Source organism: Labrus mixtus, chromosome 1 (assembly GCF_963584025.1).
Source record: "Labrus mixtus chromosome 1, fLabMix1.1, whole genome shotgun sequence".
NCBI classification, from domain to species: Eukaryota; Metazoa; Chordata; class Actinopteri; order Labriformes; family Labridae; genus Labrus; species Labrus mixtus.
Window position 1 is genome coordinate 35,269,385 of NC_083612.1, and position 24,046 is coordinate 35,293,430.

Consider the following 24,046-nt stretch of genomic DNA (forward strand, 5'->3'; position numbering starts at 1 on the left):
TAACTGGACATATACAAATGTAAGTTATTCCACAGCTGCCTGAAGGTATAAAGACAATTAGAATAATCTCCATCATGTACTGTATTTGTTCTCATGCTCACATACTGTGCATGCTTAGGTCTATTGTTTTATTTTATTTCAATGAAGTCGATGTCAACCATTCCATAAGATAGTGTTTATATTAACTCATTTCATCCATTTAACATAATCTTAAACATAATTCAAACTTTTTTTTAGTAAATCCTTATGACAAAGAAAAACCCTAAAAAGATGTGTATGTGACTCTGGGAAGGCTCCATGTGTCATCTCTTGGTGTCTTTCATCTGTGTGATAAGCCATACAGGGTGAGACTATTTAACATGTCCCTTTTTTTTAGGAGTAACAAGATTTCTTTCAAAATGTTTTGCAGCCTTAACTGTAACACCTTCTAGTCACTGTGTAACCCGTAATGTCAATAAAAGACCTTTTAATGTTTTGATCCAAAGTTGTGTTTAAGATGGCAGAGGCCACAGCTGGAGGGACCAGCTTGAGTTTTTAAATTAAAACGTTGTGTCTCCTGGAAAAGAAGCACCCTAGTATTAGTGTGTGTAGTTTGTAATTACATTTTATGAATAAAGACATCGAATAAAAGGCCTGTGTCGTCCCCACAACCACCGCCGTCCTCTTTCATGCACGACCTGCTCCGACCTCCACCTCAGCGGAGAGGAAGTGTGGACAACAGGAACGAGAGGAATACTAAAGAGAAATCCTTCCTGCATCTTATCACATACGCTCTTTTGTAAAGCGTCTCCAGATTACACTTGTTATGAATTGATGCTTTACAAATAGTGATTGATTGAAGTAGCTCAATTCTTCTGAACATGACATTAGCCATGCTGCTTCTCTAAGACACCTCCCAATGTGCTCTGACTGCTCGGACTCATTTCTACTCAAACTTTATTATGAACTAGTTCACTAGTTAACATGTTAGTTGGGATTCAAATAAGGTCGGAAGTTATATTATAGTTTTCACATCTAACTTTTACTGTGAGTACACCTCCTGCTGGCACATCACTGGTAGTAAGACTGCAACCTAATGATGCGGCTCATCTGTAAGGGTGTGACCATCGTGGTTCTAATTAAACAATCACCTGAAATGAAAATTAATTCACTATTGTAACAATAAACAATGAAGTAAAGGTAAGTTTTATTTGATGTCAAAGCGTGTAGACATATAATGTATGAAGTTTCTACTTGTCATCATCATGTTTTTTTTTTAAAGGAGATCCACACAGAAGTCTTTTCCCGCTGGAAACATACAGCAGCTGTTTACCAGCACCTGACACTAATGCTTTCTTCTGTTATATAATGGCAGATTGACGCCTTTTCAACAAGGCACTGGTAGCATTGGAAAAAATGGGAAATAAATCTTACTTTATGAAAACACATTTTTTTCTCATGTTTGACCAACTTTGTGCCTGTAATTATCATATAACATTACACTGAGAACAAGTGAAGGGTGAACAAGCAGGGAAAAGGAAAAGTAAATCCATTGTCCACGCCCTTACAGCCTGACCTGCCGATGACAGACTGTGTCAAGTTACTTTACGATCTGAAGTTACATCACATCAGGTGACGTTAACAAAAGCCGAGCAGCTTTGTTTTGGTATTCAGGAGCCTAACGTCTGAGTTGATACATTCACATCATGATTGTACACTTTGAATGTTTGGCCAAATAAAGACAAAATCAAAGGGGAATAATGCTCTTTAAACCTAGGTGACATCTTGCACATATTTATGGCATAATAATGATTGACAGGTGCATACCTTTTTTAAATGCTCACAGGTTAACTCAGCAGTATATCATGTAAATAATTGATTGTTACAGCAGTTAAATAGCTCCCTTTAAAGCCACCAGACAACATGACAAATGCACTTCTGTTACCTCACAAAATACTGGAGTCGCTGCCCTATTGGTTGCTGTGTTTGTTTTCAAGTTGCATTAACATTTCAATGAAATCCGGTGACTTTGAAGAGAGTGATGTAACATCTGGTTGTGGTTAAAAAACTTTTTTTATCCTCCTGAGCAAAAAGGTCCATCTCTGTAATGCTGTCAGACTCTAAAAATAACCATCATAGCAACAATAACTTCAATAGAACTACTCTGATTGGCTCCGTTGCTCACAGGAATGACATTTTACAGCTTTTACTGATGAATACTGAAGATGTGATTTATTGAGGCACTTGAATTGGATGCAATTTTATGTGCATTTTCTCATTGAATTGTCCCTTAAATAAACTTTCATCCATGTCTACTGAGTGGCTGATAGCTGATTTTTTATAAAAGCATATATTCAGAGTGTCAATAGTGCATTTGTTTTATACTTTGTTTTTCTTTCTTTGGTCTCTCCATGGTCATTCTCCTCCCCCCTGCCTCCTCCTGATCACCGTTGTGATGCCTCCTTCAGGTAGAGCCTTGATCATGTTCCAGGCTTCAAATCGAGTCATGTCCTGCAGACTGACCCCCTGAATCTGCAGCAACTCATCTCCATGCTGCAGTCCGCTTTGCTCAGCCGCTCCGCCTGACACAAAACACACACACACACACACAAAAACCATTCATTTTCAATATGCTATCAGAACTGATGAAGACCAAACTATTGCTCAAGATTTTGTTAAAATAATAGTCTGTTTTGATTGGACATCTGAATAAATTGGAGAAACAGTTTTTGTAAAGTAACTGTGGTAGCTGCTGTTTTGTTAGAGCCAGAACAAGACTCATAAAAACATAAAAATGTATAAATACCAATGAATAAGCTGATAGCTGAATAGTTACAGATAGTTAGAGCATTACATTTGAACTAGAGCTGTCAAAAGATCACAATGTTTAATCGCTAAATGTCGATAGTTACGGTAATCACAACTGACCGCTTTTTCATTTGCATGTTTTAAATTCAAGTATTTAAAAATAACAATTGTTAGACCATTATTTTGTCTTAAGCTGACTCTATGGTGGAATTTAACCCTTTTATTTTGAAATAAAGTGTTGATCTACTGGTTGATCGCAGGTTAGGACATTAACTTAACTACTGAAAATGAAACTTGAATTGGATTAAAATCTAAATGAAAACATCTAATGTGAAATGTTTGATGACATGAGGTGGATGTTACTTGTGTCTCCTCAGCTGAGCTGTCTGAGAGACATTCAAAGTGTCATTCTTTGACATCACTGTGACTACAGGGAGACACTGCTTGTGCACGGGATGATGCGATTAAAAAAGGATTATTGCATTGATTTTAGTTAATAAGTAGTTTGTGGTGCCAGCCCTACTTGAATATAAATGATCTGTAAATACTACTTTGACGTTGTTATCATTTATATAAGGAGGGTAACTCGGTTCAGAGATGCCAGCGGCTCCACACTTCATCCACATGTGTAGAGATGGATCATCTCCATAAACTGATCAATGCCGACAACACTGAATGGAACTGAAATAGATTGACGACGTTGTGGAGCGTACTTTTAAAGATCCTGTTGATGATAAGAGGTCTGTCTCCATGGATTGAGCCTTTTCCTCCCTCCAGTGTAAATCCAACACCTCCAGCACCTTTTTCCAGCTCCACCCTCAGCAGATCACCCTGCTCCTCCTCTGTAACTTTGAAACAAATCACACAACCGTGTTAATGGATGCTTCACACATTTATTATGGTGTTTAAAAGTCAAAGTAAGGATATAAATGGATGAAATGATCATCATGGATACTCTCTTCTGAATGGCTGAAGAGTGTACGTTCTAAAGGAGAACCCATGAAGCTGTTTTGCTGAAGCTGTTCTTCGTTAATGTGTTGGCTACATATCAGCCTGTATCTTATTGAGTAACCATAGCAACAAGGACTGGGTCAAAGCCTCTGAAACTGGTTTACAAGCCAACATGTAATAACACCATTGAGGAATTTCCAAACTGCAAAAAGTACACTCTGAACTTACTGATATCATCGATCACATAAGTGATCATCTAACTCCACAGAGACGATGTTTTTAACACTATCAATTAAATATTTAAAATATATTGTCTGCTAGCATGAGGCTAGCTGTCTTGATCTTTGCTGAGCCGAGGTGTTGGAGGAGCTGAGCAGAATAAAAATATATTTTCTGTTGCATGACTCACCTGCAGGGTTGGTCTCCTCACTCCTGCAGCCTCCGCCCTCGCTCCCTGTCTCCTCTGCTCTTTTGCTAACAACCACAACCGCCAGCTTCAGAGTGCGGGCCTGACGCAGAGCAGCAGTGGCATCAGCGTGAGTGACACCGTGAAGGGTTTGTCCATTTATAGACAACACCTCATCTCCTTTCTGAATGGTGCCTTCCTGAGCTGCCAGGCCGCTGGGAAACACTTTGTGGACCTGCATGCAAAAAGAACATGTTTTCTTTGAAGACACTGTTACAGAGTGTAAATGCAGGTAAGAGGTAGTAGCTAGACACTTCATATTTATAGAATTTGTTCAATCTCAGTTTATTCTCTTGTATATTTATTTAAAGATTACATATTACACTCCTTGTCAACAAGTTAAGTCTCAGAGCTCCCCAAAACATGTCTGTTGAGTTTCTTGCAGAAAATCCACTCTGATCCCTTTATGTCTATAAATCCCTCTGTTTCATCCCTGCTCAGAACAGGCTGTTTCTGTGTCTGTACCTTTAAATATGTAAATGAGCTTTGTCTGACCACGCCCCCCCAACCCCCTTTCTCGCTCCATGCCCCCTTGTTTTTGATGATAAGGCAGACTCAGAGGGCAGAACAAACACCTAGCTGTGGGAGTGTCACCCACCTGGGGGAGGGGTTACTGCCCTTTGTGATGTCATGAAGGGAAAATCTCCAAATGGCCTGTTTGAGCACACATTTTCTGAAAAGTGGAGCAGGCAGAAGATGGAGAGGATGGACTTATCTCATCATTGGGGGGGGGTTGTAGACAGACTAGGGGCGCATATTAGTGTTAGAAACCCATGGTTAAGTGTATTTGCACACTATGGGACCTTTAAAAGAAAGAGAACTAATATTTCAGTCGATCAAATAAAAATGACCTGTTAACCAGGCTAAGGTGAACCTGGTGGGGATGGCCATGTCCGGTCTTCTGTTTGTGTGTTTTTTCAACAGTGAAGTGTTGTGGCCTAGTTTTTAAAGATTGCTCATGACTCAGTCTTCAAACGAACCTGACTCTTCATCTTGAGTTTAAACACAAAATGCTTTAAATACATACACATTTTATTTTTACAGAACAGAAAATACTTTTATTTATTCTTATTAATTTTTAATATTTTGTATTTATAAGTCTTTATTTCCTATTATGTTTTACGTTATTTACCTACTCAGACTTTATCTACTATCTACTCCAGAAATTGGTCTGGTAGCTGGAGAGGTGCCAGTCCACTTCCTGAGCACTGCAGAGGTGCCCTTTAGCAAGGCACTGAACCCCAAAACTGCTCTGGAGCGCCCGCTGTGGGCAGCCCCCTCACTCTGAGACCTCTCCATTAGTGCATGTCCATAGGATCCTGTTTGTGCATGTGTGTGTATTTCAGCCTGTGTGTGTTCATGTTCATTAAACAGAGTGTAAAAATGAATTTCCCCTCACAGGATTAATAAAGAATAAATTATTATTATCATTATTATTATTATTTTCTTATGCTTTACTGATCCTTACTGTGGGAGCTTTGCTCTCCAGGTCAGAACCTCCAGCGATGCTGAAGCCCAGCCCAGCCCCCTCCTCTTTGTGCACAATCACAACATGGATGTCCACCAGCTGCTGTGGAAAGAATGTCAGAGTAACTGCTTTAGTTTATGTTTACATAAGAGAGATTAACAAAGAAGTGATTTTGAGCAATCAATCTATCAATTTTTATTTGTATAGCGTCAACTCATAAGTTGTTATCTCGAGACACTTTACAAAAAGCAGGTAAAAGACCTTACTCATTGTTATGTTACAAAAAGCAGGTAAAAGACCTTACTTATTGTTATGTTACAAAAAGCAGGTAAAAGACCTTACTCATTGTTATGTTACAAAAAGCAGGTAAAAGACCTTACTTATTGTTATGTTACAAAGATCCGGCCTATCCATCATGAGCACTTTAGCAAAGCAGCAAAAGTTACAGTGGTTAGAAAAAACTTCATAGCCATGATAATAGCGTAGCATTTCACCATCTGATGAGGAGATCTATTAGGAAGAATTTGCCTGGTCATCTTAGAGATATACAGGTACATATGTTTAATCATCACATTATATTTTCTGACTAGTGCCAGTAAAAAGTGAAACAAGTTTGTATGATCACCGATTCTTTTTATAAACTAAAATAAAACATGTTCAGATCACAATCATCAAGTCTGTCAATAAACTGATGGAAGAATTGGAACCGTAACTTTTTATATATACTATACCAACATTAGAAATTGCTGTATGCAAAGTAAGGTTAAAATGTGTTTTTGTATTCTTTTTATTTTTTTAAATGAGTCTTTATGACTTTTACCTTAAGGGTATCTTCATCCAGAGTTTTGGCTTCGCGGACCAGCTCCTGTATTTCTTCTGACGGGATGGCTGAGATGATGGATTGAGCAGAAGTGACTGCTGACTCGTACTGAGATCCCCCCTCCCCTCGCTCGATGGTGACCTCTCTCATGGCAGCCAAGCTGGGTTCAAATAGATGATGACATATTAGATGATGCAGTATTATATACACACAGGGTGTAGTTTTAACTGCTTTTCTGAAATTAGGAAAATTTTCTTCAATTTGAACTATGGTGGCCGACGAGGGCAAACGCTCGTCAATGGTCCAAACCACTAACATTTGTAACATCTGAAAAAATATGCAGCTGTACCGCCTTCAGAGGTAGCAACAAAGGCTTTACAGGCGGGAGACGGGATTGTGTGTGTGTGTGTGTGTGTGTGTGTGTGTGTGTGTGTGTGTGTGTGTGTGTGTGTGAATCCTCTCACGCTTTCTTAATGTCGAAATGCGAGCTTTTTTTATGTTGCTGAAATGCACTATGCAATTGTTGCATTTGCTCTTGTGGACTATGGAAGCGACTAGTGATCAGAATTCAAATGATAAAGCTAAGTCTGACGTCACTTTCCTGCGTCGTCCACTTTGCCATTTCAATTTCGAGTTGGTTTGAATTATGGGAACTTTTTAGCATGGCAAGTTTGAAAACGAAAAGCCAAAGACCTTTTAGTTTTCATTTGAATGATGTCATACAATATGCATACATAGAGAGTAAAAGTATAATGCAAACTGGATGACTGAATATTCATTTTAAATATAGGTCAAATAAAGCACCTATATTCTGAAAATTAAAACATGTTTCTGTTACTGTATTTTCATTTTAAAATTTGCTTTTTCATTTGAATTATGATACAGATTTAACGGGGCATTTTAAAAAAAATGAAAAAGCAAAAGTCATTTTCTTCATTTTAATTTAGTCAAAGAATGTGCATTTTTGAAGATGAAAACTAAAATGCAAATTAGATCAATTAATCATCATTTTATTTTTGAGTCAAATCATAATACACTCATATTCTGATAATTAAAAAGCATTTCTGTTAATGCATTTTCATTTTCAAATTAGCTTTATCATTTGAATTCTGATCACTAATCGCTTCCATAGTGGACCACCGTACTAAACCCACTTCAAAATGAACTTAAAACAAACCCATCAAGTAAACAAACACAGGCTTCACATTCACACACACTCAGTAGTGGAGGAACTTAGTGCCACCGTTACTCCTCTGTAATATAAACTTAAATGGCGGGGTGGAACAGGTGGAACCGTCCCATCTTGAACTGGCAGTTTCTTAGATGCTACCACCAAGTGTTGAGCGAAACCTCTCAGCTTAGGTCTCACCTGACAGAGAATCCTCTGTCGATGCTGTCCTGGACGGGCTCAGACTCCTGATTGTTTGTTATATCCAGGCCACATGGTTCCTGCAGTTGTGGGGAGCTGAGGCTGCCATGGCTGGGGAGGGAACGCATCAGCGCCTGTGAAAGCTGAAACAAAGAAGATCGCAAAAATTATCCAATTAGAATCAGGCTATTCTCTTACATGACAGTATGAGGATCATGTACAAATACAAATATAACGTTGAACACATCCACTGGATTCTTTATGTCAATATTTCCAGAGAACCATTATAACAAAAAAAAATAAACATCAAGGGGTAATGGAGGTTATGCTGCACGGTGATCAGAGCTGTCGCCTCACAGCAAGAAGGTTCCTGGTTTCCATTCCCTCACTTGTAGGGCCTTTCTGTGTTGAGTTTGCATATTCTCCACATGCATGTATGGTTTCCCTCTGGGTACTTTTCACACTTAAATATAATATAAATCAAGTATACCCTCTGAAAATAACTCTGTGAGTCATGACTGTCTACAATGGGTGTAACACCCGAGTCCCACTGTCTGTGATGTTTTCAGAGTTTTCAGAGTCCTATCTTCACTTTGTTTACATCGCCGGGACGGCCGGCTGACTCCTCCCCTCGTGTATAAAAGTTGTTTAATTGAGGGACTAGAGAAAAGAAGAATAACATACTGTACTCACTGCTTAACTGTGTTTCTAGATCACGCTCATTTCAGGTAAATTTACATGCAGTGTGAAGATACAAGCATAATAAAGATCGCTAGCATTAGCATGCTAACACAACAATGCAGCGTGAGTTGTTTTGGTTTCATGCTGGTGCTCAAGGGCGACATCTGCTGGATCAAAAAAATATAAAGCCTTTAAGGTTAGTTAGTGACTCTAAAATGACCTGTAGGTGTGTGTGTGAGTGTTTGTTAATGGAGCACTGGAGCACAGGGGGTTATTCCACATCGAAGTCATTTGGACCATTGCCCCAGTAGTTTAGGTTGAAATAATCTTCCTCATGTCAGAAAGGCAGTTAATACTATTCACTTAAGTCATGGCTGTCCGCCACTGAAAAGTTGCTGCCGTGGCAACCTGAAAAAGCCTTAGTACTGGGTTGATAAAGAGACTCTGAGGAGTAAGCTGTCACAGTCAATCGCTCTGTTGGCGAGCTCCTTTAACCCTACATGACCTCATGACCACATTCACTTCTTTTGTTGTCTTTGGTCCACAAAGGTGATGTAAAGATAACAAAGATCCAGTTGTGATGACCTTGAAAAACTGATTGAACTGCAGAGGAAGTGCAACTATGCAAGTAGGCGATCAGCTGTTTTTCTCTACACCCTTTGGACACAAACAAAGTCACCCTTTGTTACAGCAGTGCTGCAATGTTCCCCAATCTCAATAAATACTTTGATAAGCATTATTTCAAAAAGTGAAGATGATTGTGAAAGCCATTAACGTACGTTATAAATAGCACCATCACATTTATATTTTACATTTTTAAATTCTATTTTATATATTGTAATAGCTTCTTATACTGTATTATTTAAGTTGTTTCTAGTTCTGCTTTATTTCCTTGTTAATTGTTTAGCACCAATACATCAAGTCAAATTCCTTGTATGTGTAAATGTACTTGGCAATAAAACCTGATTCTGATTCTGATTTTCAAATTACCTGGTCACTGAAAGCGAGGATTTTCCCCAGGCTCTCTCCCTCCACACTCCTCTGTGGAGGACAGTCGGTGGGCTGATATGAAGTCAGAGTTTTATTCAGAAGCTTTCCTTGACTCTGTGCTCCGTCTCCCTCCGTCTCTTCTGGAGGTTTCTCTCCCTCAGAATCACTGAGTATCACGGATGTTGCAGGTAGCACCAGCTCAGATTCAGCCTGACTATGATCCACTGTTTGTGGCTGTGACTCTTGCTGTGAAGCAGCTCTGCCCTCGTGCCCTGGAGCTGGAGAAGAAGAATCATGAATGACCACATCAATGCTGGTCATATCAGAGAGTTGGAGATCTGTGGCTGCCTGGGTGGAGACAGGTTCAGAGCGTTTGGATGTTGTTTGACTTGAAGCTGCTGAAGCGGAGGAGGTGACAGAAGAGGGTGTAATAGAGACGCTGGTGTTGTCTGTATTTCCAACAGATACAGACTGGTCAGCCTGACTCTCTCTGAATATCTGATTTTTGCCTTTTCTTGAAACTTCATGTGTGGCAGAGTGATTCCTGGACTCTTTCTCCATCAGAGGCAGGGAGGTAGAAGGCACCACAGTCCTCCTGCTGCCCTCCTTCTCTTGACCCTCTGAACTGGAAAAAGTCTCAAACGAGTGGATCTTTTGTCTGATCGACTGGCCGGCTGCGGATGAGGCGGACCTAAGTCCAAAGCTTCTACTGAAGCCCACCTCAGGACCCTGCTCTGCGGGTTTAGCCGGCTTCTTCTGGTCCTGCTCATCCTGAATTTTGCGAACACTCTGGCGAAACCAGGTGGGCTTTGGGGCCACGGGAGGGCCTTTCTTTTCCACAGGGGGGGTATCAGAGGTGTCTGTGACCGTTCCATTGCGCTCCATCGTGTTTTCTTTGTCACTCATGGTGAAAGGTTTGCTGCAGATTTTGAGAGCCCGGGTCCCGTCTGCAGCGTAGTGGGGGTGATGGTGGTGGATCTCAGGGAGTTCTTCAGGGGAACTGTCCGAGAGGCGGACCCAGGGATCCTGTAGTTTCTCTTGGTTATGTTGGTCAATGCGAGCCTGTCTCCTCAGAGCTCTTTTCTTCAGCTGTGAGCAGACAGCTAATGAATGACCTGTCAACATAACACAGAGGAAAGTAGAAAAGTGTCATCCACTGATCAAAATTCAGATTAACAAACTCTGTTTAAATATGTGTATAGCTATGCAGCAGTCTCCCTAAGGCTCATTCATGCTCTATGTCTGATAGACAATTACATTCAGACGGAGCCCTCTGTCTCGTTCTCTGCAATCATTTTGTCATTTTTCACATAATGACATATTCCTGCAATATTTTCAGGATACTTGCAGACACAGACCAAACATGGCAATACCAGCAGAATGTGAGGGTGCAGTGTCGAGCAGTGACAAGTTCATCGCCCGGGCACAGGGGCCGACAACTACAGCAGAAGAGCAGGGCAGAATGTGGACTTGAACTGAATGTCAGCTGGACATCAGCAAAGCAAAGGAGAAGTGAAAGACTGAGAGAGAGCAGTTTGTTTTGAGTCAACAACAAGTCACTGTGCAGTCAGAGTAGAGATGCTGCTGATTAGACCCCCCCCCCCGATTATTAAGCGCCTGGGCAGGCTAAAGACAACACTCTTAAAGGCGCCCTCTTGTGGATGCATGGTTTAATGTCCTTCCGTACAGGATGCGTGGGAGTACAGTACATGGGTATCAGAGTGAATGTCGGAGCTGCATGGACATGGATATCATGACAGAAAAAGAGTGATTTCCATTCAAGGAAAAAAATAAAGTTTCCTTCAGCTAATGACAAATGTAAATCAAATGTTTTGTCAAATTCTTTTGATCCTGAAAGTTAAACTTTGATCTTTAGAGCAAAACAGTTTGACTAAAACAGTCGCTGAAATGCAGAAAAATAGCACATATAATATTAATATTAATAAAATAAACAAATCTAAATGAGTTCACAATGTGGGCGGCAGTAGCTCAGTCTGTAGGGACTTGGGTTGGGAATCGGAAGGTCGCTGGTTCAAGTCCCGGCACGGACCAAGTCCGGAAATTGGTCTGGTAGCTGGAGAGGTGCCAGGCCACTTCCTGAGCACTGCCGAGGTGCCCTTGAGCAAGGCACCTAACCCCCCCCCCCCCCACAAGCTCAGAAGTGCCCGCCGTAGGGCAGCCCCCTCACTCTGAGACCTCTCCATTAGTGCATGTCCACAGGATCCTGTTTGTGCATGTGTGTGTATTTCAGTTCATGTTTGTGTAGCATGTTTACTAGACAGAGTGTAAAAACGAATTTCCCCTCGCGGGATCAATAAAGTATAAATTCTTCTTAATCTATATTTTAAAGGTCCCATATTCTGCTTTTTCTGGTTTTATATACTCTTTAGTGTGTTTTCCACACAGTGTCCTGTGCATGTTTAGGCACATCTATGTGCAAAAATTTAAAGTCCGCGGAAACTCAGCTTCTCCTACGTCCTCCTGTTAGCTGTAGCATTAGCTGCATGTAACGCTCGGTTCTAGCCCCCCTCGATAAAAATTTGTCAGTGCGGCATCATTGTCAGTGTGAGATCACTGATCTAAGTCCATTGGCTCGTTGTGGCAAGCCCTGCAGCTCATGTTGAAATTTCTGAGACGCGTGCTGAGCAACTGACCAATAACGACAGAGCGGATCGGCAGACCAATCAGAGCAGACTTGGCCCACGTGGGGTCTAACAGTGTGGACTCAACAGAGTGTAGCTGACGGACTCAGAGCGTAGAGGGAGCAAGGAGGAGCAGTACATGAAAACAGACACTTTTTTAGAACTTTAGCTATTGTGAACATACAAAAGTAAAGGGCATAATATGGGCTCTTTAAAAATGTTTGCTAATAATTGAACTGGGACAGGCGTTACCATGACAGACTCCCCTGTATTCATCTGGTTTTCTTCTGTCATAAATCAAAGTGTTGGACTTGATGATCAAAATTATTCCAATTCATCTTGGTATCATGTTGTTTAGTGAATTTCTTGATTTTAAATCACTGCCAGCTCCATGATCTGTGAGCCAGGAAGGACTGAACTGACTGATAGTAAGGTATGTATTTGAAGTCTGTCGCCTTGAAAGAACCAATAAGCAGAATACCTACATATTGAAAATGGCTACAATGTTATATGAAATTTGCAAATTGTTTCCTGTCACACTGCCACAGCAACAATAAATGTTGTATACATTTATCTGAGCATTTAAGCAAAAGTAAGTAACTCTAAAGTTACATTCCTGCATACCGAGTAACTCAGTAAGTCCTTTAGATCCTTTCTGATAGTATTAACTAGTAACTGTAACTATAGGGACCAATTTTCAGTAAGATGCCAAACACAGCATATCACCAATAAAGTCTTCAGTCAATCAACTGTCGGGGATCATGACTGTAGAATGACATTGTTGAATCTATTGTGCCCATAGTAGTGGAGACATTTTACCTAAATTAAGAAACTCATGGTGGCTGGAGGAGTTGCGGAAGTCGTCAATAAGTCACATCAAAAGTGAAAATAAGAGTCAAAGAGTAAACATAGACAGGCAGAAACTGCACATGTGCATCTATCTTATCATTCTAAGGACTATTTGTGAAGTGATGCCCTCAAAAATGTTTGAACTACATCCTGATCAAATTGTATTTCCTTGCACATTAAACCTGACCTGAAACAGGAAATGAAGCATCAGTTCTTTATGAGCAAAGCGCCGCCTCAGCTCACTGTAACAAATCAACTGCACCATTAATCATCTGATTCTTAAGTTGCATTCAGGTGCTTGTATGAAAGTAAGCACTTGTTTCCTACCTGTGTGTACTCTGTTGTCGGTGCAGGCAGAAGGGTCTGGATGAGTGAAATCTTCTTTGCTCCCCTGCGGTGGTTCCCTTCTTCGTTCTTCTTCCTGCTACACAAACAGGAAGTGCTGTCACAACACAACTTCTCTGTCAGCAACCACACAGAGGTGCAATGATGAACCATGCTTCCGCTCACTCATGCACATCACTGTTACTGCTTTCACACTGCGAGAATACCTCAGTCACAGGACCAAAACCTGACCAGGGACAGTTAGGGCCGGGGTTTAATCTGGATTTATGGGTGGGGGGCTGTACTGCTTTAAAGGAGCACTATTTCTATTCTGTAGAAAGAATAATAACTGTGAACATTGTGCTCCCAAAACTAAACTGTTTCACCATTCTGTTGTTTAAACTGCAGAGACTAGTACTAGTCCAGATACTACCAGGGATTAGAAGATTGTTTTTTCATCATTTATTTGTTGTTAATTTGGTTCAAGTGACACTTTTAACGTTTTTAATGCATAAGGAATTAATGAAACAAGAAAGTTCTGAAGGCTAATACTGAAGGTCGGACAGGTTATATTCATTTTATGGTTCAACAGACGTAAAAATAACTACAATAAGTCCCCAAGTATCATTATTGTGTTTTTATTATTTAAGTAACATTATTAATAGAAATTGTTCTTATAAACTGTAGTGATTTAATTAGTTTCATTCTTTCCTTATTGCAAATATTGCTTTAGAAACAAAAGTGAAAACTTGCTTTAATATTGTGCTTGATTGTCTGGGAAAAAAAAGCTAGTCCCTTAATTTTTTATTTTTTTTGCAGAATCTTTACAAGTCAAGTAAGTACTGGTGTGTACAAATTGCACATAGGGATTTGGCAACATGGATATCGATTCTGCTGCTGTGCATTGGTCACGCCACAGTTCATAAAAGAGAGTGCAAAGAACATCTTTCAAACTAATGAGGGAGTAAGAGACTCAGTGATACTGAAGTAGATAGAGCTGAGCTTTAACATGATATCATGTAAATGTATAGGTATATGTAGGCCAGAGCCTGGTGTACACATGCTAACAGAAACATATACTGCTTGCATGCACAAATATACACAGAAAAAGTGCAAAACATGCAAAACAAAAAGTGGGATTAAAACATATGATGGGTTCAATTCAGCTACACTCATTCTGATTGTCAAGGTAATTTATGTACACACATCCAGTTCATGGACAATAGTGTGTGTTCACCTGAACATCAAAAGAGACCACATTCCCATGTTGGTCGGTGCTCAGGGTCCGAAGCTTTTATGTTACTATTGTGTTCTAGGTTTAACTGCAATGCGATGCAATGTTAACATCACAAATCTCAGCAGCTGTTTTCATTTCTAAGCTTCCTGATTGACCTGTCTGACCTACACAGACCGTGGATCATCAGGGGCCCGTTTCAGTAAGCAGGTTTTGTGTAAACTCTGAGTCAGTTAACCCTAAAATGAGGGAAACTCTGGGTTATCCGTTTCAGCGGGGGAGGTCACTCAAACCCGAGAAAGAGGGGTAACTCCAGCCCGTTTCAGAGGGAGAGGTTACTTTACCTCTGAGTCAGTTACTATGGTAACTGAGTCTGTGAACCTAACCTGGTCGGGAGCAGGCTGACTCCGCCCTCTTTCAGAGCCAGAAACGCCATTTCATTTCCTCATTCTTTCATTCAGTCCTTATCACGCCGTGTTAGTGAAGATTCAAAGTTTGTCAGAATAAAAATCCAGGTTGTTTTAATATGATATGTTAGGGTGGCAATACTACAGCGTATAAGACAAACTATTTTATCAAACATGGCGTCTTTTAGTCGAGCCTCGGTATGAAGGAGCTGCATTACTCCTCAGGGAATTAGAGTCTACATTAAATGTTAATTTAATAGGGTTAATTAATAAACTAAACGGGATAAAGGTGAAAGGACATTTAGCCTATGTGTGTGAATACAGCTTTATGTTGAGGATAAAGTTAATGCACATTCAAATAGACTGTGAATGAAGTTAACTTTAAATCTATATGAGCCTATTATGTTCTTATATTTCATTTTGAGCTGTTTTAAAGTCTCCTTTTTTTCTGCTGGATTACATCTTAATGAAAATAAATTGTAGGTTTAATAGCCTACAATTCCACCAGATTTGACCTGCAATAGGCCTATAATAATTCTGATTAAATATTAAATGAATAGACTTCATTACACGCTGACGCGAACAGCTGCTTTCTCTTACATCACTTCTCTCTCCTCTGCAGCAGTGTTCCTTTTTTTCCTTCTTAAAACCTGTTCATATTCTGTGTATGTCCGCATGAAGATAGACTTTATTTCGAGATGGTTCAAGTAGGAGGATCTCTTTTTTGTCACCTGTTGCCATGGTGAATCGTAGAATCAGGGTTCCATTCATGTTGGCTTTTTATCATCATGGTGCACCTGCGCTGCACTGAAAGAATTGTAGTCCACGCCCACCCATGAGGTGGGCCCTGTGGTGTAATCTGTTGGTATTACAATGTGCTCTTATTTTGAAGGACACACACGTTCGTAACAGGAAGTTGTTGAGTTAACGAACATTCTACAGGGATTGTCATGTAGGTGAAAACGGCAATAAAAGGCACACAAATGCTCTATGAACGTCTGTGGGAATCATTTACACGCAACACGACATGGTGTCAGAAGTGCTGCAGCGGGGACGAGTGATTGCAGAGTGAGTTGCGACGAGAGTGTTTTAAGTCTCTTTGCATCCACAAGATGGAAGAAGACGACGACGTTAGCATGCCACAGCTAGCAGCTAGCGCACCTCCGAGCGCCACATTCACAATTCAGCCTCCTGAAACGTTTGATTTTTCAAAACCACAAGACTGGGAAAGGTGGATACGGAGGTTTGAAAGATTCAGATTGGCCAGTAACCTACATCTAAGCTCTCAAGCTAACCAGGTAAATACATTGATCTACTGCATGGGGGATGAAGCAGACGACATCCTACGGGGACAATCTTTATCCGATGCAGAAAGAGGACACTACAGCACAGTTAAAGAAACTCTCGAGACATACTTTGTGCCCAGGAAAAATGTAATATATGAGAGAGCAAGATTCAATCAAAGAGTACAGCAAACTAACGAGAATGTAGACTCTTTTATAACTGCATTGTATACCCTTGCAGAAAACTGCAATTATGGAGCACTTCACGACGTGTTGATAAGAGATCGCCTTGTGGTGGGCCTGGGAGACACTAGTCTTGTGGAGAGAATGCAGTTAGACAAGGATTTGACGCTCGAAAAAGCAGTCAACATGGCCAGGCAGTCGGAAGTGATAAAAAGACAGCAAACAGACCTCAGGGGAGGAGTAAAAAACGAAATCGATGCAGTGACATCAAGGAACAGGAAACAGAAACTGCCCATTTCAAAGACCCCAAATCAGTATAAGCAAACAGCAACAAAGTTAAGAACACCAGTGGATCGTCAGCCATGTTACAGATGTGGAAAGCCCACTGCTCATGGAAAATGGCAGTGCCCTGCTAAAGATGTGACATGCCATACCTGTGGGGTAGTACATGACAGTAAAGTGTGCAGATCTGCAAAAGCAGTGCATGTGGTTGACACAAACACCAACTGCAATGACACACCCTTGTTCCTAGGTACAGTAGATGCAGGCACAGACCCATGGTATGTTGACATAGCAGTCAGAAATCACAAAGTTAGATTTAAGATAGACTCAGGAGCTGATGTTTCAGTTATTCCAGATCAGACATACTACACTATTGCAGAGAGAGATACCTATTTGGCTAAATCAGACAGACCACTATTTGGCCCAGGTGGTACACCACTTTCTGTCTTAGGTATGTACAGAGAGTCACTATGCAAAGGTGAACATGTGATCCAGGAAAATGTGTACGTAATTAAAGACTTACACATAGCTTTGTTAAGCAGACCAGCTAGTGTCAAACTTAACCTTGTAACCAGGGCAGACAGCATTGACAAAACTATGATGGTAGCAATGGGTATCAATGGGTGTGCAGCAAAAAGCATTCGACCTGCTAAAGGATGATCTAACATCACCTCCAGTGCTGACCCTCTACGACCCCAACAAAGAGCTAAAGTTGTCAGCAGATACATCATCATATGGACTTGGTGCAGTCCTCCTACAAAAGGAAAAAGAACTGTGGAGACCTGTAGCATACGCCTCTCGTTCCATGACTGAGACAGAACAGAGGTACGCACAGGTGGAGAAGGAAGCGCTAGGTTTGACATGGGGGTGTGAGCGCTTTAGAGACTTCCTCATTGGGAGACATTTCTCTCTAGAGACCGATCACAAGCCACTCGTTAGTCTGTTAGGCCAGCAGGCACTAACTGAGCTCCCTCCCAGGATCCAGCGGTTTCGACTCAGACTTTTGAGATACTGTTACTCCATCTCATACACTCCGGGCAAAGATCTGCTCACTGCAGATACTCTTTCACGTGCACCGATCAGTCCAAATACATGTACAGACACAGACAAAGATCTGATGGAAGACACCAACATCTATGTGAATGAAATAATGAATGGCCTGCCTGCCAGTTCATTGTACATTGCAAACCTGAGAGAACAACTGAAAGAAGACAGCGTTAGCTCCGAAGTCATCTCATTTTGCCAGAGAGGATGGCCTGATCGCAGCCATCTCACAGGTCCAGTTAAAGCCTACTGGCCTGAAAGAGCAGTACTTACCGTGCATGATGGGTTGCTACTCAAAGGCTCCAGACTGGTCATTCCCACAGCGATGCGCAACTCGGTCTTAGATGGTCTTATTACATGAGGGGCATCAGGGGACGACTAGATGCAGAGAGCGAGCCAGAGAAACTGTATGGTGGCCCGGCCTGAGTAGTCAACTGAACGAACTGGTGAGAAACTGCCACACATGCATCAAAGAACGAGCAAACCCAGTGGAGCCACTATTACCTAGTGAGCTTCCAGAGCGTCCATGGCAAAAAGTTGGTGCAGATTTATTCAAACTGAATAACAGTAATTATCTACTAGTGGTGGACTACTATTCAAAGTTTGTTGAGATTGCAAAACTAACACCAACACGATCACTCGACACGATTGTGCACCTCAAATCCATCTTCGCAAGACATGGCATTCCGGAACTGTTCTACAGTAATAATGGACCTCAGTTTTCAAGTCAACAGTTCAAAGACTTTGCAGCAGATTATGGGTTCACACATGTCACAAGCAGCCCGAAGTTCGCACAAAGTAATGGAGAGGCAGAACGCCATGTCCAGACTGTGAAGCGACTGCTAAAGAAGGCTCGAGACCCATACCTGGCTCTCCTGGCCTACAGAGCTACGCCATTGTCCAATGGTTATAGTCCTGCTTACCTTCTCATGGGAAGGAGGCTTCGCACTCCTGTGCCCCAACATCCCTCTCAGCTGACTCCAGATCTTCCGGACAACGCAGCTGTTACGGTTAAAGAAAGGGAGAGGAGGCGGAAGGACATCGAGGTGTTCAGCAAGAGACACCGCGTGAGGGAATTAAGCCAACTCGCACCAGGACAACCAGTGTGGGTCACGGATACAAAGACTCAAGGCACAGTGGTTTCGTCTCACTTCGCTCCTCGATCATATCTTGTAAACAGCCAGACAGGCACCATCAGGAGAAACAGACACCATCCCGTTCCACTGCCAGAGACTACCCCTCAGATACAGCATACCCTCTCATCCAGTTTAGACTCCACAGATTATCCCAGAACAGCTAGAGACATTAACACCTGCCTTTACAAAGACTAGGTTTGGCAGAGTGGTTGTAAAACCCCACAGACTGAATTTATAAGTTTAAAGAGAAGTAAAAGCATTTAAGGGTTTATTCCTGATGTTAGGAGATGTTCAACCTGAATGTTAAATGTGAAATATGCAGAAAAGCTTAATGCTGAATTTAAAGTTTTGATTTAATATAGACATGATGTTCAGTCTGTAGAGTTTTCAAAGAAAGGGAGGTGTGGTGTAATCTGTTGGTATTACAATGTGCTCTTATTTTGAAGGACACACACGTTCGTAACAGGAAGTTGTTGAGTTAACTAGCATTCTACAGGGATTGTCATGTAGGTGAAAACGGCAATAAAAGGCACACATAAATGCTCTATGAACCGTCTGTGGGAATCATTTACATGCAACACGACAGGCCCCACCCACGGTCCACCCCCAGGTATATATATGTGGCTGAGACCGTGTGGCTTTTCTTCGGCCATTCCCGGAGTCAGTGGTGCCCACAGCTTAGAGGGCTGCGCCTATACTCATAGAATCTGTTCCTGCAGCAGCGGTGCGAAATGCTGAACAACTTCCCACACGGCGAGCAGCTCCACGCCATTTATGTGGAGAGAGATGTGAGCCGGCCACACTCCCCCCACTGCTCGGGACAGACACGCCCCTCCCCACCGTGAGATAGATGCGTCTGTGTCATAAATATTACTGGACGAACCCTGACCCGTCTGTTACATAGGCAGCAAATGAGTCCAATTGACGGCCGCATCCATATTGGATTTGCAGTCTCAACCTAACTTCGGATCAACCTAGCAACAGCAGTAAGGCGGGACTTAACTCCGCCCATCCAGCGCGACGTTAGCAGTCCACTTCACAGCATAGCTAACAGCTAGGCTGCTATCATCCCCTATTCCTGCTCGTCCTGAGAAAACTCTATAAACAGTAAGTTAACATTTAACTTTTCTACAACACAGTTAAAACAAATTATATTCAACCCAAATATTTAATTAAAGTCTTAAAACTACACTTTTTTAAATATACAATTATGGTTATTAGTTATTTGTCAGAGAAGTTAGACTTTGTCAGTGTGAGCAGAGAAATACATTAATAAAGTTTTATCCATAGACTGTAAATAAATATGAAACATCCAGAAGAAATCAATATTACAAAACATACAGTTCATGTTACTGTTCTGACAAAAAGAGAAATGTCTGTGTCTTATATTTACTGATGTCAACAGTGATGTGGGTGAACATGACAATTGAAAAATAAATATTTAGTATTTATTATAAGATATTTGTTTTCTATAGAACCCCGTGAAGTCATGGAGTCTGTGGACAGTGTCAGCTTCACACCAAAAACTGTAAGTATTAGAAAAAACAGTGTTTAAGACTGGCGTCTATTATTATGAGTTGCAGCTACCTTGTTCAATATTATTCCTGCAGATGTGACTAATAACAAAAAAACAGCCTGAGCTGTCACATGTAGTTAACTGTACATGTTGTCTTGTCTGAGGCATTAATTGAACATCTTATATTTCTCCTATAGACACAGTGTGGATTATTGGTGACTTGTCCGTCGAGGTGCCCAGAGAGCTGCAGAGACAGAGGAAGAAACCTGAGCCTCAACAACATCTGCCTTTGTTGGTTCTTCTGGGGTGGACTTCAGTTGTTTCTCTTCAACAACTCGCTGCGAGGGAGGTCTCCCCCGGATGGCCTGAGTGATGTCACCCACAGGCTGAGAACTGAGGCTGAGGCGTGTTTTAAGCTTCTTGACAAAACGTTACACCGCACCCGCCTGTCAAGCTGGTCAGCTACACACCTTATTGTGAATAACTCTTATCCTTCATCAAATCAAACGACCCCCGTACAGTGTGTGTCGATCGAGACATGAGCTAATCACACCTATTTGTTTGTTTTGTACCAAGCTGTAAACATGTTAATCTCTGCTGTAAAAACAGGCTTTTTGAATGTAGTTTTTCAGATTAAATAAATATTTCTATATAAATGCACTCCTTTGTCTCTACTTATGAGTATACATTTTAGATTTGAATGCATTATTGCTCAACTCAATAGCGAAGGGAAGGAAGTCTACTTTTACACAACTTTGTCTTCTATTGACATTTTTTTTTTTAACCAAATACTAATGTAGTTCATTTCTGAAAGTGGGATGGAAGAGAGTCATTGCAAAATGTGCCCTTAAACACAGCCCCATTCTTAAATCAAGATACATGGAGAGTAAATAAGATCAATAACTTGTGAATAAAAACAGTTAAAAATGATTTAGAAATGTAGTCTTCCCAGATCAATATCACATAATATCAACTTCTCCCATCTAAACTGGACAAAGGGTTTTAAAATGGGAAGAAAATGGTTTGAATGCAAGTTGTTTGGAGGAGATCTATTTTTATTTGAACAGCATGAATACAGTCTTCCAAGGTACAAACCCTCCTCCTCCTCCTGAAGCTCGTTGATGTACTGCTGTCTTATCTGCTGGCCATCTTCTCTCACCAGAACTTCGACTGTTGAAAAGTCATTCTGAAGAAGCTCGAGCATGTGACATGGATCCAGGAGAACATGGACTTTTAGTGAGGGGTCTTCAGGATGGCAAAGAAAGAGAGAAAATAGCAGTTATTCATTAAATCAATTTGTTTGTGCATTTTCTGTATTCATCTGTGTGTAAGAGTACATTTATAAATTCAACAGTGTACTACCCAGACAACAAAGGTACAGTATTCAGGTAATCAACATCTATTCAAAGTTAAGAAGATAAACCTTATTGTAATCATGCTATTTTCAGCTCTCTCACTCACTTGCACAATGATATTCCACATCAAATTGTCTCAGATTTTGTGTGAGGAAAAATTAAGCAGTTTATTGTGGATAGTACTTCATCTTAACATGAAACAAATATAACCTGAATTATTTAAATCATTAACAGGTCCCAACTCTCTGTGCTTCAGTACCCAACATGCAGTAGCTCATTTATTATTAACATGAGGTACATGGCTGTATTCTTCAAACTATTTCTTGTATTTCTTGCTTTATATCTCATTTTAATTATAAATGTTATTTATATTTTATATTTCTACTGCTATATTCTTTGTAAGAACATCTGTAACAATTAAGAACTATATTAATAACCAGATTCAATTTACCTGAACTCACACAAATCTTAAGACACTACATCAACCATGTAATGTTAATGTCATCCTCTATAACCTACACAGCATATGAGGTTCAGTTGAGTTAAGTTTATGTTACTGACGGATAATTACTACACAAAGTTTGTTTTTTAATGTCGACATTTAGGTGGAGTATAACATTCATCATAATGTCAGATAACCATATTTACAGTCTGCGGTTAACCACCGAGGTGAACCTTTAGCTTCTAACATCACACAAACTCATTATTTATCTTAACAACAAACATTTCTAAACCATGTAAATAATGAGCTACACTGAGTACAGTTAGCCGACTGGTTTACAAGCTAACGCTAAACAAGCTAGGTCCGTAAATATAAATACCGACACGAGTAAGCAGTAAATATAACACTACTATATCACTTACCGAAAAAAACTGAAGCATCAACTTCTTGGAGGGTCTGTTAACCGCACAGCAAGCCGTGTATGTTGTCAGATATGTGTTAAACAAACTATCCAAACGAAGTAAAAAAGAGGAGAAATCAGACGGATCAAGCTGTTAGCCTCCTGACCTGACAGACAGATGGAGCGTGCAGAGCTGTCAATCAAATCTGCCACAACCCTTATATGGGCATAGTCGTTTTCCTTAATAGAATAAAATCCGATGAGTTATAAAAAAATTCACCCCCCCCCCCACAGTGTGAGGAGAAGGGGTCGTCGTCTTATCAGATATATCTCGTCTTTTGAACCAGGCTGTAAACATGTTAATTCCTGTGGTGAAAATGGGCTTTTTTGGCTGTGTGCTTATGGCACTTCCGGCGCTTCTGCAGCCAGCCTCAAGCGGAACCTCGAGGAACTGCAGTTTTTTGTACTTCCGCATTCATTTTTCGAGACCGGAGGTTGCCCCTTGGTCTGTGTACACCGATATATGTGACGTAGCTCTTCTGAGGGGTAGCCTACTCCCGCTGACGTTTCCCCAGTGGGCCAAGTCCGGCCCAACGGACAGCGATACACGGAGCAACCGCCTGCAGCACGGGGTCGATCCGTAGACAAATAAACCACCTCTGCAGCCGTCTCATGTGGAGGAGGCCCAAAGGAACCACCGTATGAGTCGGCCCCATCATGCCCAGCAGCCACATGATAGTTAGCAGGAGGTCGTCTAGATAAAACAAGACTCTCATTCCCACCCGGTGAAGCGGAGCGAGAGCTGTTTCCACACACGTGGAGAAAGGTGCGTGGGGACAGGGAATAACCGAACGGGAGACGGTGGTATTGATACGATATCCCCTCGAAGGCAAAGCGCAGGTACTGCCTGTGTTCTGGGACTATGGGGACATGGAAGTTAGCATCCTCAGGTCTATAGAACCAGTCGTCCTGGTGAACACATTCTAGCACCCGTGTTACCGTCAGCATATGAAACGGTCTGTGCCGATGCACCTGCCACGTGGCAATGCAGGCAGAGGTCACTGCAATCGTCGTGCAGAGCGACAGAGCAGCGCTGGAGGCCACCGCCTCCTCCGGTGGTTGTCGACTGGACAGCCATCTTCGACAGTGAATGTGCCAGCCTGATAGGCACACTGATGGGACCTGTCAGTCAGCCGGTCTCGGTCTGACGGAGGGACAGGACACCACCCAGACCCCACGGCCCTCACTCCAAAAAAGGCGGTTAAATTGGCCTCCAACGGAGGTATCGGAGGAGACCCCCGGTCTGTGAAGCCCTCCACCTTCGTAATTGAAGCTTAGGTGACGACTGGAGCTCTCAACGATTCCGGGTCCGCTGCTGCCCGTCCTGATAAGGGATCAGAGCCGGGAACCGTGGCCA

General features: G+C 41.5%; 1 protein-coding gene and 2 long non-coding RNA genes across 4 annotated transcripts in view; 1 reads left to right on the forward strand and 2 right to left on the reverse strand.

Moving 5' to 3' along the window:
• Positions 1-243: 243 nt before the first annotated feature.
• Positions 244-24,046, reverse strand: part of il16 (interleukin 16) — a 59,696-nt gene continuing 35,893 nt past the window's right edge. For both annotated transcript variants that reach the window (XM_061043131.1, XM_061043121.1), the window contains 8 exons: positions 13,351-13,447; positions 9,533-10,647; positions 7,862-8,004; positions 6,493-6,652; positions 5,673-5,774; positions 4,148-4,379; positions 3,501-3,635; positions 244-2,561 (listed from right to left, as the gene is read on the reverse strand). In XM_061043131.1, the coding sequence (XP_060899114.1) occupies positions 2,395-2,561; positions 3,501-3,635; positions 4,148-4,379; positions 5,673-5,774; positions 6,493-6,652; positions 7,862-8,004; positions 9,533-10,647; positions 13,351-13,447 (2,151 nt within the window). In that variant the 3' untranslated portion in view covers positions 244-2,394. The remainder of the gene's footprint in view (positions 2,562-3,500; positions 3,636-4,147; positions 4,380-5,672; positions 5,775-6,492; positions 6,653-7,861; positions 8,005-9,532; positions 10,648-13,350; positions 13,448-24,046) is intronic.
• LOC132978252 (uncharacterized) lies at positions 19,786-21,092 on the forward strand. Its single transcript, XR_009673880.1, has 2 exons — positions 19,786-20,023; positions 20,630-21,092. It is a non-coding gene; the product is annotated as an uncharacterized LOC132978252 (long non-coding RNA).
• On the reverse strand, positions 20,629-22,792 carry LOC132978265 (uncharacterized). Its single transcript, XR_009673884.1, has 3 exons — positions 22,652-22,792; positions 21,203-21,677; positions 20,629-21,095 (listed from the first exon to the last, which is right to left on the reverse strand). It is a non-coding gene; the product is annotated as an uncharacterized LOC132978265 (long non-coding RNA).